The sequence below is a fragment of the Saccostrea echinata genome, unplaced genomic scaffold, assembly GCF_033153115.1.
Source record: "Saccostrea echinata isolate AGI-Se365-2 ecotype Australia unplaced genomic scaffold, CSIRO_AGI_Sech_v1 ptg000046l, whole genome shotgun sequence".
In the NCBI taxonomy this organism is placed as follows: Eukaryota; Metazoa; Mollusca; class Bivalvia; order Ostreida; family Ostreidae; genus Saccostrea; species Saccostrea echinata.
The window spans coordinates 1564191-1579767 of NW_026889795.1; the positions used below are offsets into that span (position 1 = coordinate 1564191).

The 15577-nt window shown below is 34.4% G+C and overlaps 1 protein-coding gene across 1 annotated transcript; it reads right to left on the reverse strand.

The window, feature by feature from the left end:
• Positions 1-4687: 4687 nt before the first annotated feature.
• On the reverse strand, positions 4688-8275 carry LOC133201933 (uncharacterized). The gene has a single exon (XM_061337722.1). It carries the CDS (start codon positions 8273-8275, stop codon positions 4688-4690), a length of 3588 nt encoding a protein of 1195 aa, XP_061193706.1.
• Between the last annotated feature and the right edge of the window lie 7302 nt (positions 8276-15577).

A 15577-nucleotide genomic window follows, 5' to 3' on the forward strand; every position in this document is an offset into this window, starting at 1 on the left:
GTACATACTTATAACAACATTTATTTTCCAGAGTAATTTAAATAATAACCTAACAGCTAAGTTAGAATAATAATAATAAAACATATTGTAGATAATTTATTCCAATAAAATAATGATCCTTTAAACACGATATGTGAATTCTTAAATTTCAAATCCCGTAAATCCTTACTTACAAAAAAGATAAGTCCTTTCACTTCGTAGTTCCGAATGACAGTGAAGACTGAACGATAAGTGAACGCTGAACGCAAGGTGAACGCTTTGTGAACGAACGGAGAGCGAACGGTGAACGCTTTGTGAACGGTGAACGCGAGCGCACGGTGAACGCAGAACGCAAAATTGTGAACGGAGAGCGAACGGTGAACGCACGCTGAACGAACGGTGAACGCACGCTGAACGAACGGTGAGAGAACGGAAAAATGGGAAAGTAGAACGTTTCAGGGACTGTACGTATACGGATTAGTCTCGATCATCCAGACGCTTGTCTTTATAACACAAACTTCGCGATAGAGTCGAAGCGTCTTGATGATCAAGACTATATACGGATACGTATACTTATACGGATACGTGAAAAAGAACGATCTCTAATAGAACATTCCAAGGAAAAGGCGCGAAGATTTACTCGTGATATTTGGCACGAAGTGATCCTAAAAGATAAATGGACTGATTCAATAGTATAGAAACGCAGAAAAAATGTTACACGGACAGTTCCGTAAAGGGAATTGCATGAATAAAGAGTCGCATGCAAAAAAAAAAAAAAAAAAAAAAAAAAAAAAAAAAAAAATTAAGGGAAGTAAATACATCAATATTCTGCATCAGTAATATGATTATTTCTTCTGTTAACTGTTGTGTTAAAACTAAGATAGGAAATTCCGATATAAGTCAGCCTGCACAAAATTTAGCTGGCTAGCTGTCAACCTTTAGTTTCGCATCATGGAAGAATTGATCCTTAACCTGCATGACGCTCGTGGCGTCAGCCAATAATAGACCCACAGGAACCCAGGACTCAGAGGGGAGGAGTGCACGAGGGCGTGGTCCCAATATTCCAATATATACATTATATTTTACGATTAAAAAAAAGCTATTTTACAGTTGTGTCCCTCAATAATATTGTGATGACCTTAACCTATACCGGTACATTGTATATACCTGGCATGCATTTTCGTTAACTACGTCATCGTTTTCACTCGTTCTTTGGCTTCTACGTATAGCTAAAGCTATGGTGGTCGATCACCAACGACATTTTCATTAAATTGTTTTCCATTTTTCTGATAAAATCTGGTTTTTAGATTTTAACTTTTGAGAATCAGTACCTGAATGCAAAGTAATTTTCTAAGTCCTCACAAAGTAATGGGTCATGTATCACTTTAAAGCAGAGATGCTTTCCCTATGGACCCTGAAGTTACATATGAAAGACACGGGGAAAAAACTAATTCTATGTTTTATTAAAAATGTAAAATTTGTGTAAGATTCAATTATTTTCTTCATAAATAAAAATAAATAGGTAGATAAACAAATAGAAGAATAAAGTATTTCCGTTTGATTTGTTCAAATAGCCATTTGATTTGCACCTTAAAGTAATCTTCAGTGACATGCTTGTATTTAAACTATGTGTGCGATTGCAGTGAAGTGACCTTCAAGTAAACTTAAAATTAGGGATGTCAATCTCACTTGGATTGCCTAGTCGAATAATCAGGGGCTTCAATTAGTCGAGCTACAGTCGGGTATTCGTTAAGATAATTTTTCTCATGTCAGTCGATTTTATGCAATTTTGTTCAAACAAAATGTTTAATCATGAAAATAATTTATTTTAAACATCATCAGAAATATCAAAGTACATAGACATTTACGTTCCCCATTGCATGATAATTCAGAGAAAAATAAATAATAATTTGATTTAAAATATCAGTGGAGGGTCTAAGCTTTATCACCGATAGATCATCTGAAGAAAAAAAATTCTCAATTAATTCATTATTCTGGATTTAGAATGTGTACTAAATAGCACGATTTTAGCGAGTAACCGAGTTCCAAAGAACAAGGTACGGTTTCAATACAAATCTTGCCCTATGTTTTTCTTAAAAATAAAAGTGATGTAAAAAATCAAAACTCATGCTTTTTGAATTATTGAAATTCCATGCAGAAAGATCATACAAATCTTTTTTCTCACATGACCTTCCAAATGCTAATTGTGACGTCATAAACTTGTGCATTTTCCCGTATTTTCTCAAAAAGTTGCAGAAGACATCAATTTTCAATGAAATTTTCTTTCAGATAATATTGTCCACAGGCATCGCCCACAAAGATTTTGAGATATGTGATTTTTCAAAGAATTTTACAAAACATATCTAAAAATTAACGTGGGCGACGGCTGTGGACACTATTTTCTTAAGGATAATAACCCTTGAAATGTGTCATTTTGAGGCTTTTTCTGTTTAAAATAGAGAAATGCATCAAATTAATGACGTCATATATCCAGAATGGTATTCCATCATGCTATATTTTTTCCTAATTTATTACAGTCATATACTCAACTAATATATAAGCCAGTTTCCAAACTTTTTGAAAACATTAAATTTTTAGGGCACAATAAAGCTAAAACCATACCTTCTTCTTTAATCGATACTTGGTATGAACAAGCGATAGTCGAGTACTGGAATATTCGATTACATCACTACCTAATACATGTATAAATCAGTCAAATTATTATGACAATCGTTTCTCTTTTCTTAAAGCAATATGAGCTGCAACTTCGATATCAGAAATATTTGTTGCAAAATTGTAATTAACTATTTCAATGACAGAAAAGAAGAACGTTTATAAACTTCTGTTGTTCATATTTGCGATGGAAAAACTATTTATAAGCTTTCATTGAAGCAAAATTACATTATTGTCGCCCTGAACAATATTGATTTCTTATATAATACTATATTTTATTGTACAGAACCCTTTGTTCTGAAAACAATTGATACTTTATTTCTGTCTAATTGACCAAAAAGGTAACAAGAAGTATGTACTAATTTCTAAAATAATGAATTAATGTTATAGTTTGTTGAATAATTTTTGCAATGTATGTCTTGTTGATTGGGGGCATCATGAATATACTCTCTGTCGCAACTGTAACCACATTTCTATGACTGACATGCAGCTTAGAAAAAGAAAAAAGAGTACCTTTTTGGTTTGAAATTGGCCATTTATTCTTTACAACTTTTTGGAGCAATTTAGATATTTCTTTCATTACAAAAGTCGAGGTCATGGTATAATTTCATTCATGAGCTCAAAATGCTAAAGTTTGAACCCGTTCCAATAAAGATTTCAGAACACAAAAATCATCATAAACATAAAGCTAGCATTTTACAACACATATCTATTATTTTAAACAGACGGTCATTGAGCCACATTAAAAGGATAAGGTCCATAATTAATCTAGGCGCATTAAAGGCAAGATATCTGCGATTTTATGTTTGAATGACGCCTTTATCCGTATAACTTTATGGGTTTTTTATTATTAATTTTTATAATTATTTTTATAAATATCATCATTTGAACAAGATATCCGCGATTTTATGTTTGCATAACGTCTTTATTCACGTAATTTTGGTTTTTGATTTTTTTAAATTATTATTTTTATCATCATTTGGCAATATAGTGATATGTGCTTGATTTAAATAAATTTATAAACAATGTTTTAATACTTTTCTTATATTAAAAAAAATTTTAAAAAATTCACTTAGATCTATCTACATTTCAATTTTCCATTAAATTGCAAAATTTCTCATATCTGGATGAATGTAACAATTTGTCTGTTTGCAGAGATTCAAAAGTTAGCAAGTTATACTTGCACAATAATTGTGGTGGCTACATAATCATGACCTTGATAACTTTATATTACGAAAAAGAAACAAAGCGTAGAATATTTCCGTGATAGTTCGACACAAACAACGCTAGACCAATCCACTACAAGAAGGACAAGGAAATGTATCGCCATTGCATATAAAGCACAAACAATCTAGTCTAGAAAAACTAGTCTATTCAAAATGAGGAAAAAAACCAAGGCAAAGCAGGTATGCTGTCCCAAAAAGTCGAGGACACGACAGCTAGCAAACTTAATTTATTCTCTAGGAATAAACCGTAGATGCTATAACAAAATATAAACAATACAATGTAGCACATGCAAAAACGTATCATAGGTCAGAGAGTACATTACCGATAAATAATTAATTCATTCATGACCAAAATATTTAAATGCATAAATTAAATAAATCATAGATATTGAAAGAAATGCACTATTTATCACTTATATAATGGTGAAAATGAAATAACAAAAATAATACACTGTGGGGTCTGTAAAACACCATCGATAAAATTCATAACATGAAAAGCTCGTGGAGCGGAAGAGGTATATTGAACATAAACACCAAAACCAAATACCTAAAAATTTTCCGGAACGGAACACTCCCTGCCTAATATTGGTATTATTATAACAATATTACTACATAATCATATTAAATTTAACAAACACATTTCGATTCATACATTACAGTACAAAATATAAGAAAATATGGTGCAGTGACCAGGATCCTACACATAAGGTTCATTGCACTACACAAAATAATTTTCAAGGTCAAAATTAGAATAAAATTTAACAGTTAATAACTCACTTCAAACTGGCAGTTTAACTGACATAAAACTGTTAATCTATGAGTCGAATAAGTTCACTTATTGGTCTTGTATATGTACACGGTTTTCCATTAATCATAACACGCACAGAAGCCTTCCGCACGAGTCCATCTGCACTGGGGAAAACTTCTTCCACAAGTCCAATAGACCACTGACATCTTGCAGACTCACGATCCTTGATGACTACTACATCTCCAACCTTCATGTTTGTTCTTTCAGATGTCCACTTGCGACGGGATTGTAAGTTCTGAAGGTAATAGGTTTTCCACTGTTGCCAGAATAAGTCAGATAAGACTTGTACTTGCTTCCACTGTTCTTTGTATATATCACGTATGTCAACATCCATACACATAGAATAGTGACCGGATATCTTCTGATTCAAAAGCATTGCTGGACTCAACACAAATGGTACCTCAGGATCGTTAGATATAGTAGTAATTGGTCTTGAATTAATTATGGCTGTCACTTCGGCCATCAATGTACTAAGTACCTCGTGAGTGACATTTTTTCCTTTAGGTCCTAAGAGTAGTGTATCCAATACTCGACGTGTTAATCCAATCATTCTCTCCCACACTCCTCCCATGTGGGAAGAGTGGGGAGCATTGAATGTCCACACAATCTTCGACTTATCAAGGAAGTTTTTCACTGGTCCTTTTGTTACGTCAATCCCAAGATCTTCTGTAGCTCCGATAAAGTTAGTACCTCTGTCTGATCGAAATAAAGACACATTCCCACGAAGTGCGATAAATCTACGTAACGCATTGATGAAAGATGAGCTGGACATTGACTCCACTAACTCAATATGAATTGCTCTAGTTGTCAAACATGTAAACATAATGGCCCACCGTTTACTTTCAGCTTGTCCTCCACGTGTTTTACGTGTGACGATGGTCCAGGGTCCGAACGTATCTACTCCAACTGCACTGAATGGAGGTCCTGGAGTAATTCTGTCTGGTGGTAAATCTGCCATCCTCTGACTTTCAAATTTCCCTCGTAATCTTCTGCATATAATACACTTATGAATCACAGACGAAATTAATTTCTTTGCACCAATAATCCAGTAGGCTTTGTTTCTAATCGCACCCTCGGTGATGTGTCTGCCCTGATGAGCTGACTTCTCATGAAAATGCTGTACAATTAATTTCGCCACATGAGATTTCTTAGGAATAATGATTGGATTCTTCAGTTCCTCAGGAAGTACGCTAAGATTCAATCTCCCACCAACCTTCATAATCCCATCATCACTCAGGTAAGGACACAATTTAAGCACAGAACTGTCTCGTTGTAGAGGTTTCTTATGCTGTAAACAATAAATATCATCCAAGAAAAAGGTTTTCTGAGTTTCTTTGATGATGACTGATTCACTGTCTCGTCTGATTGTAACAGGATCTGACACAATTTGTTTTTTCTTTCTAATGAAAGTCTTGAGCACTGCAAGTGCACAAACTAAAGAGTCCCAGCTGGAAAAATTTTCAAAGTTCTTGGTTAGGTTAAAGTCCTTAACCACTGTCCTTTCCGCACTGACACGAATTTCTTTGTCGTGTTCCAGGTTAATGAGAGGAAAGGATTCGTTGACAGTTTCTGTATTGAAATGGAGGAATTCTGGTCCTCTCAACCACTCCTGGTACAAATTTTGAGCTGAGTTTAATCCTCTTGTTCCTAGATCTGCTGGGTTCTCTGCAGATTTCACATAATTCCACTGAGAGGGATTTGATGTTCGTAGAATACGCTCAACACGATTGGCCACATAATTGTAGAAACGTCTAGTTTGGTTGTTGATGTAGCCAAGTACAATCATACTGTCAGAATAAAACTTTGTGGTTATAAATTTGATACTCAGATGTATATTGACAATTTCTGCTACATCTACTGCTAGTAAGGCTGCACAAAGTTCAAGTCGTGGCATGGTATGTCCATGAAGGGGCGCTAATTTTACTTTGCCGAAGACAAAAGATACTTCTATTCCCATCTCAGTTGAAATTCTCATGTAGGAAACTGCCGAGGCAGCCTGTTCCGAAGCATCACAAAACACATGAAGTTCAACCATTTCACTCTGGCTCAAAGATTTGGTAAAATACATGCGAGGAACGGTCACTTGCTGTAGTGATGTAAAAGAATCTTTCCATGATTCCCAACGACAAACATATGAGGGGTCAATCTCATCATCCCAGTCATACAGTGCTGTAATTTCACGAAGAATAATCTTTCCTTGGATCACAAGGGGTCCAGTGAAACCCAAAGGATCATAAATGCTGTGAAGCATGGACAAGTAACCACGTCTTGTGTTAGGTTTCTTGGCAAAATCCACATGAAACACAAAACTATCTGTAGATAAATCCCATGACAAACCTAAGCTCTGATGTATAGGTAACGAATCCTTTTCTAAATCTAGCAGTTTTATTTCTTTGCTTAGGTCATCCTTGGAGAAAGCCGACATCACATTTTTATGGTTTGATGCAATTTTGTGTAACTTAATATTGCCATTGTTCTTAAGTACAGTCTGAGTTCTTTTCAACAAATCGACTGCTTGTGAAGCAGTTGGTAAAGACGTCAATGCATCGTCTACATAGAAATCATTTTTCACAAATTCTACAATGTCTTCATCAGAATTTCTGGTGCTCTTGAGTAAGCCAAATATTGCTACAGATGGCGATGGAGAGTTCCCAAACACGTGGGCACACATGCGATACTCTATGAGTTCCTTGTTAGGATCATTATCCCTATACCACAGAAATCGCAAGTAGTCCCTGTGGTCGTCGTTAACAAGAAATGAGTAGAACATCTGTTCAATATCTGCTGATACTGCCACAGCGTCTTTCCTGAATCGAAGGAGAACACCCACTAAATTGTTTGTCAAATTAGGTCCTGTGAGGAGAACACTGTTAAGAGACACTCCTTGGAATGCAGCAGAAGAGTCAAAGACTCCACGTATCTGATCCTTTTTCTTGGGGTGGTATACTCCGAACAATGGAAGATACCACACCTCTTGTCCATCCTTTAAGTCTGGCGCAATCTCTGCTGCACTGCTACGTATTACTTTGTCCATAGATGGCATAGGTTGGGGTGGGTATGTCGGCTGCATAGGATATCTAGGATAAGCTGCCAGTATGGGTTGTGGTGGATTTATAGCTGGTCGCACTTGTTGTGGATTACATGTATAAGGTTGTTGTAAAGTTTCTGGAACACATGTTGTTGACACGGAAGGCAGAGTATTATCTGACTGTGGAACAAACTTTTCTGCTTGAGGATTAAGAGGTAAGTTCTTTATGAAAGTTTTAGATTTCTCAAACCCTCCTACTTTCGGTAATCCTAGATCAACGTGACTCCTTTCTTCATCACCCATTTCGAACTTCACTCTTGTTTCTGCTATCTGAACTTCCTCTTGATGTTTTAGCAATTCTAGTTCCATGTCTAAACATTCCTGCTCTTGTTTCAATTTTGCAGCATTTAATTGTTCTTCAAATTGTAATTTTGATTTCTGACGTCTTAGCTCGGCAACCTTCTCTGCAGTCTTTAGCCTCGTTTTAGCTTCTTCTACTCTCTGTTGTGATTTGGTACTTGAAGACACTCTACCACTAAGAGTGTTTGCCTCCTCTTCCATAGATCTTATACATGTTATAGTCTCACTGAGTTTTGTCAGACACGATTCTGTATCTTCACTAATTAGTCTACAGCTATTGTCTATCAATATTCGTTCACTATCACTATAAGTATGTCTGTTCATAAATTCCTGACTATCATTATATACTTGTTTATAAACCTGAAAGTTTCTCTCAATCTTATCGCGGATTGAGGTCAGTATTGTTAATTCTTTTGAACATGTAGTAGATTCTTCAATATCTGATGAAACTAGATTGAGATGAAACCTTTTTAGGGTTAATAGGCATGATGCGTAGCTGTGCGGAACGAAAGTCATTTTGCGCGCAAATGCATGTGCATGCTCGCGGATGCGATGAGTGAAATGACTGATATACTTGATACAGCCATAACTTTTAATATTTCTTGATGGATTGCTTTGAAACTCAGAACATAAAGATACATTAGTACATGTAGTCAATACAAGATGACATGGTCAAATTAGCATGAACCCATGCGCATGCACATGCGCTTCATTTTGATTGGCTGATGCAAAAATCTGAATAACTTCATACAAAAATACATGTACTTTGAGATTTAAAATATAATTTTTTCATTATAAGGTTCTACAACATGTTATATGGGAAATTTCTTGAAAACACGCGCATGTATGTGCGCTGCAATCTGATTGGCTGAAACTTAAAATGGCTACATCTCCCTTGGTTTTCTACAAAAAGAATATACATTATAATATCGATTGGCACATTGGGCTTTTACATTATGATACTATCAAAATTGAATGCAAAATCGCACGTGTCTTGAATTCTGATATGCTAATACTTAAATGGCTATATATCCTTTATTTTTAAATGTAATTCTTTGACATTTAAAACAAAGTATATATTCTGCGACTCTATAAGAAAATTTATGTGAAAAATGTAGAAAACCAGTGCAAGCACATGCGCCGAAATTTGATTGGCTAATACCCATATGGCTATATCGGAGTAGTTTTCCGATAAAACACCCTGAAAATAAAGTCTCTATCTATATTACAAAAGTATTGCTTAATTCAATAAAGATTGTAGGGAATGGGGCATCATAAGGGATTGGATATCCGTTTTGGAAACATCTGTATCGGTTCACTTTAAATTAGCACTATTTCCTGTTATATTTTTGTTAAGAAATTTATGTCTTCTTGAATCTTGAGCAATCTCATAAAGTCAAAGATAAGTTAGTTTCAAAGGGCAACCAAGTAAAGTGAATTCGATTGCTTTGCTACGATATAAACAAGCTATCTGATACTAGCGAAAATGACTAAATAAATTGTATCCTCTATGTTTCGTTTCGAGTTTAAAAAAAATTAAAAGCTCTAGAGGGTCCCCGTCATATCAGTTTACCTATATATCTTTTGGAATTGATTAAAATCTGAATTTTTTAGGCAAATATGAAAGACCTAGTCACGTCAGGTACATGTAATATAAAGGATATCGATTTTTTTAGGTTTTTAAATTCTGTTGAAAACTTTACCTCCAATATCTTATTCAGAGTGCATTATTTATTATTTATTATAAGTGAATGCACCGAGTGGGATTTTTAAGTCAACAAACATCTACAAGCATGAACTGTTGGGCTGGTATCTAAGACACATTGATTCAAAAGACAAGGTACATTGAAAGTTAGACTTAGGATTCTGTATTCTGCGTAGTTTCCGTCTTTGACCAAATAGAATGTGATTAGACAGTGTACATCTATACTTATACGGACAGAATGGCATCAGCTTCACAGGAACCTGAAGTTAACTGCAGTGATTTCACAAAATGCGCAATATGTTTTGAACAATTTAAAACACCAAGGTATCTTCCCTGTTCACACTCCTTTTGTCACGAATGTTTATCAACCCACATCGTATCTACGTGTAATTCTAAAGAAGATCCTGTTGGATTCCGTTGCCCATTGTGTCGAAACTTCATCCCAGTTGAAAATTTTTTAAATGGACCAATCAACTGGGCAAGAGAATTTCCTGTAAATGAAATTCTGAGCGAAGTATCTAAAAATCAAGAAAAAGAAAATCATTGCAATACCTGCAAACGAGATGATGAAGAGCAAGAGGCCAGTAGATATTGTTTGATATGCAAAGAAAAGCTTTGTGATATGTGTGCAAAATACCACAGGCGAATTTTGTTGACCAAAGACCACGAAGTTATATCTTTAGAAGACTTAAAGTTGTCACCTGTGGAAATCAAAAACAAAGAACATTGCTTTAAACATGCAGAGAGAAAAATAGAATTCCTTTGTAAAGATCATTTTGTACCGTGTTGCACAATGTGCATTTGTGTAGAACATAGGAAATGTAGCAAAATAGGAACTATCAAGGAGGCTGCGGAGAAAGTAAGAAATGGGGAGTTTGACAATCTCGTAAAAGAAGTTATAAAACTGGAAGACGAATTAAAGGGCATAAAAAGTAAACAAGAGGAAAACATTACACAACTAGAAGCCAACACCGAAGAGGTGTTTAAACTCACTGAATCTTTGTTTTCCAAAGTCCAAAATCACATCGAACGGTTGAAAAATGATTACCTTAACAATCTGTCGTCAAAAGCTAAAGAACATAAAGAGGCATTAAGAAGAAATGCAGAATCTAACAGCGAGAGAATTACGTATCTGAAAGAGGTTGTAAACTCACTTGAAAGCCTGAAAGACGAGTTGAATGAAGCTACGTATGTTGCAGAATTTCATAAAAGTAGTCAGAAATACAAAAAATTAAAAGAGAATCAGACTAAAAACAGAGCTATGCTATTTAAGTTGGCATCTTCTTTTGAAAGTAAGATAATAGAGATTGAAAAAGTCAAAATATTTGGTGACTTTTACTTTACCGCGGACTATATTCATGCTCAAAAAAATATCAAGACAACGAAACCTGCAACATGTGACTGGACGGGTCTTCCGAAAAAACCTCCCCCAAAAACTCCACAGATGAAAAAAGTTTACGGATCTTGTGGATCTTTATCATAAAAATAAAATTCCGAAATTCACGTGAATTGTAAAGTCAAAGAACTACTGTTATATACATATACAAGGATATAGTTGTTGCATTTATGCTTTTTTGCATTTAATGACGAAACATTATTACATTGCTTTTAAATATACGAGGGGCCATCAAAGAGTAAGTTTCACGAATGCCATAAAAATTTAAACCGCTTAGGGTATGAATATTTGCATATTTATTTAACATCATCTTCTCTGTATACATAAAATAAAAATCATGCATTTTATCTTTGAATGAATTGCCATTGTTTTCCTATGCGACGCTATGACCAAAAGGTGCAATTTCAAAATACGACTTATTTCTACCGATAGTCTCGCGCATTCAAATCTTTTGATATGAGCATTTGTCATCCAATAATACGTAAATACACTCATGTAATGTGACACAATTGTTCCATAATTGTTTTCAGTCTTTATCTCATTCTGTCAATTTTGTAATTTTTTTTTCTTAAATTCAATATAGAATTCTTTAATGAATTAGGGTAAAAAATGAGGTGGGATGAATGGAGGGTGCATTTGCCCCGCTATCTCTAAAGGTTCAATTTGGAAAAACCTGGCAAAGACCAAGGAGAATGTTAAAAAGGTCAAAGAGAGAGAAACACTGTCAAATTACCTGTTAAGAAAAAGGTGAAGATAGCGATCAGAGATTGATCTAAAAAAACAACTTTGTGAACATGGCATAAAACACGCAACCGGAAATTCCAGAGGTAGGATCAGGTGCCTAAGAGAAGAAAGCACCCCCTGTCGACCGGTCACACCTGCCGTGAGAATTATGTATTTATCATGTAGACGGAATATTTTGTAGTCAAATTTAGTATAAAAACAAACGCCTAACGATTGCTATGAAATATATCAGTCAAAATACTCAATATTAGGTTATATTTCATTACAAGGTCATTATAATGACCATAAATTTTACTAAATGCTGAATTTAACGAGGTTGTTGAAATCCGTGTAAAATTAACTTATCTGTCAGTATCTGTCAGTAGCATGCATTTAAGTATCGAATACGTTGGAAAACATTAACACCATATGCAGCTGATAGGGGAATATTACTATATAAATAAGGAAAGCTGAGGATGAAAAAGCTGAAATCATCTCGTTTGTCAAACAATTTAGTTGTTAGACCCTTATCGGCAACGCTATAGTGAGTATTTAACATCCAAATATGAAACAGATGTGACAGACTTTGAGGTGACTAAGTTCGACTTCACCGATATATTGACGTACATTTAAGCAATATGAGCTGCAACTTTGATGTCGGAAATTTTTGTTGCAAATTTGTTATTAAATATGTCAATGACAAAAAAGGAACATTTATAAACTTCTGAGGTTTATATTTGCGACGGAAAAACTATTTATAAGCTTTGATAGAAGCAAAATTTCATTATTGTCGTCCAGTACAATACCGATTTCTTATAAAATACTATACATGTACATTCTTCAAAAATCTTTCGTCTGAAACAATTTAATACTTTATTTTAGTGTAATTGATCATAAAGGTGTAAGTTACATACAGATTTTTCATAACAGCACATTTTAACAGCAAATTATCAACTTATCAAACTAAAATTGTCAAAACTGCTTTGTTGTTCTACGACCCTTATGAATTTGTAAGTACAAACTACATAGTATTAATTTCATTAAACTCGTCATCTAACTACTAGTATTTCATAATACGTCGTTTTTACATGAAGCCAATAGGGAAATTTTAAAAGGGCCAACAATGTAACAAATTATAAATATATTTTCTGTAAGTTATTGCAGTAAAATATTGTCGATGTCATAGCAAATCTTCAGAGACAGAAATAAATGAGTCTCGTTGAATCTTTGTTTCGATAACTCCTTTATTATAAACTTAATGTGGTTGTCGATAAGTGGTGAAATAAATTGACTGGTATATTTTCCATAAGTGTTTGTCATAAATGTTTTGCATGTTTAGCTTAACTGAGCCACAAGTTCAAGTGAGTTTTCTGTTCAAAGTTTGTCAGGCATGGCCTCCCTGTGCGTCTGTGTATTTGTCGAACCAGAATTTTTATTTGTATGTCAAGCGTAAAGCATAAATTTGCTTATCCAGAATTACTGAACCCATTTCAACCAAACTTGTCGCATCGCAAAGTATCCAAGGTCGGAGTGGATACACCATTTTAAAAATGAAGGGCAATGCACTTCATCAAAAAAAATATGGTTGAGTCACTTAAAAATCTTCACAAGAACTTTAGTGCAAGAAAAGAAGATATTTATCTGAAAGCATCGTTGGATACCGTGGAATTTAATCTGCTCCTGCTTCTACATGAAATATATGGAGATAACGAACATAATTCAAGCTCAAAAGTCCATTAAACAATACAAATTTTGGAGCAGAGCAAACACGGACCTCTAAATCATCAGAGGTGTGATGAGGTGCCATGGAGGAGTGAGCATCCCCTGCCGACCGGTCACACCCGCCGAGTGCTCCTTGTCAAGATCGGGAAATAAGGGATATACGTTGACAATTCAGAGTGTAAATAATGGCCTAACAATTATTATAAAAAATATAAGTCAGCATTTGACTTAATGATAAATTGTATTTGCTGACAAGGTCATTGTATCGACCATAGAACTTACATGTACAATATGTACATGTAGCCGTGGCTGCATTAGACAATATTCGCGTTTTCGCGATCATGAATACAAAAACAGGTCTGCTACACCCTTTGACCTTATTTAAATTCAATTCTTTAATAATTTGTCATTCTTCCTGAATTTAAACAGACATGCATAACTAGGTCATTTTTATTTCTAAATGTAGATTATTATCTATGTGTTTATAAGTTTGAAAATCGAACACTAGTACATGTACATATTAATGACCTACATTTGTACTGTCTTAATGTAAACAAAGAAAATAACATTTAAACAAATTATTTTTGTTCCAATGATCATTTAGGTACCACGCCAAAAAGACAATGGTAATATTTTGCAAAAGTAAACATGACAATAGCACAATGCAGTCCAGAATGCCATTTTATGATAAATTCAATCTTCTTAATCAATGAATGTCAGTGAGAAAACAAAACGAGACAAAGTTTTTTTCTACATGTACGTGCCATGTCCTTTTTAAACCTTGTATATCTCCAATATCTTATTTGGCATGTTTAATACGCAGCATTAACTGACACGGGTTAACTTTAAATCAGGACGCTGTGAATGCACCTGGATTTTTAAAATAATAAACGTTTATGTAATGGATATATGCCGAATACTGTTCTATATGTAAAATTATCAGACTGTTTAAGGCCCGTTAGGGCCGAAAACAGTCTGATAATTTTACATATAGAATTGTATGAGGCATATATCTTACTTGAAACATTGCCATTTAAATGTCCAAAAGTTACCTGAAGGAGTCCGATAACAACACAATGGGAGTTTAGGCATCTATAGTTTTCTATCTGAAACCATTAAAAGAGAAAGCGGGGTTTTTTTTTTCTTTAGACAGTAAAAACAGTGAGTGAACTCTTTTGTTTCATTCATTCATTCGTTTAGTGTAGAGGAACTATCGAGTGTTTCGGTGACGAAGGAATTTTTTATGATTCGGAATATTTTTTTATTAAGTGCGTTTGACATTGATGCAGACACAGTGTTGGATGATATCATCATGATGCATGGAAAGTAAAAATATGGGGGTTTATTTAAAGTTTTTAGTTGGGTGCTGTTATGAAAATCTCGGGTTTAAAAGTGCGGCCATCGGCGAACAAACCTCGTTAAATGACGAGATTCAAAGATTCTTTATAAGAAATGGATTAAAATTCGCTTATTTACAGTACTGTTTCGAAAACGCTTAACAAAAAACCCAATGGAAAGTGTTACTTTTAAGGAGGGTTAAAACTCGATTTTCCTCTTCATGGATTTGCATGGTATTTTGTAGCAACTTAATTTCCTTGCGTTTGCTTTCCCTGAATTTGTTTTTTCTCCAAACTTTTTTTCTGGACATAATAAACCTTGATTTCACTCTACATGTTGTTTTTTAAATACTGTCCGATTTTGTTATCACTGCCGTCCGATAATATATTATTGGACTGGTAATTATTATTATCGGACGGCTACAGGTAATTTTTTTAGATTGCAAGAACCCAAAAGGGTTACATTATTGATAATATATATTACATATTAGAATTCAAACATAAGAAAAAGGTGATTCGACCCCAGATTTAAAAAGAAAAAATGGAAGGGGGCATTTTTATGTATCAGTCGAAAACGATATATTTAAAAACAGCTTATAGAGACAAAAGGGTTACATTAT

Excerpts from the sequence above, each read along its gene's own strand:
- LOC133201933 (XM_061337722.1), bottom strand. The coding sequence starts at position 8,275 with ATGGAAGAGGAGGCAAACACTCTTAGTGGTAGAGTGTCTTCAAGTACC.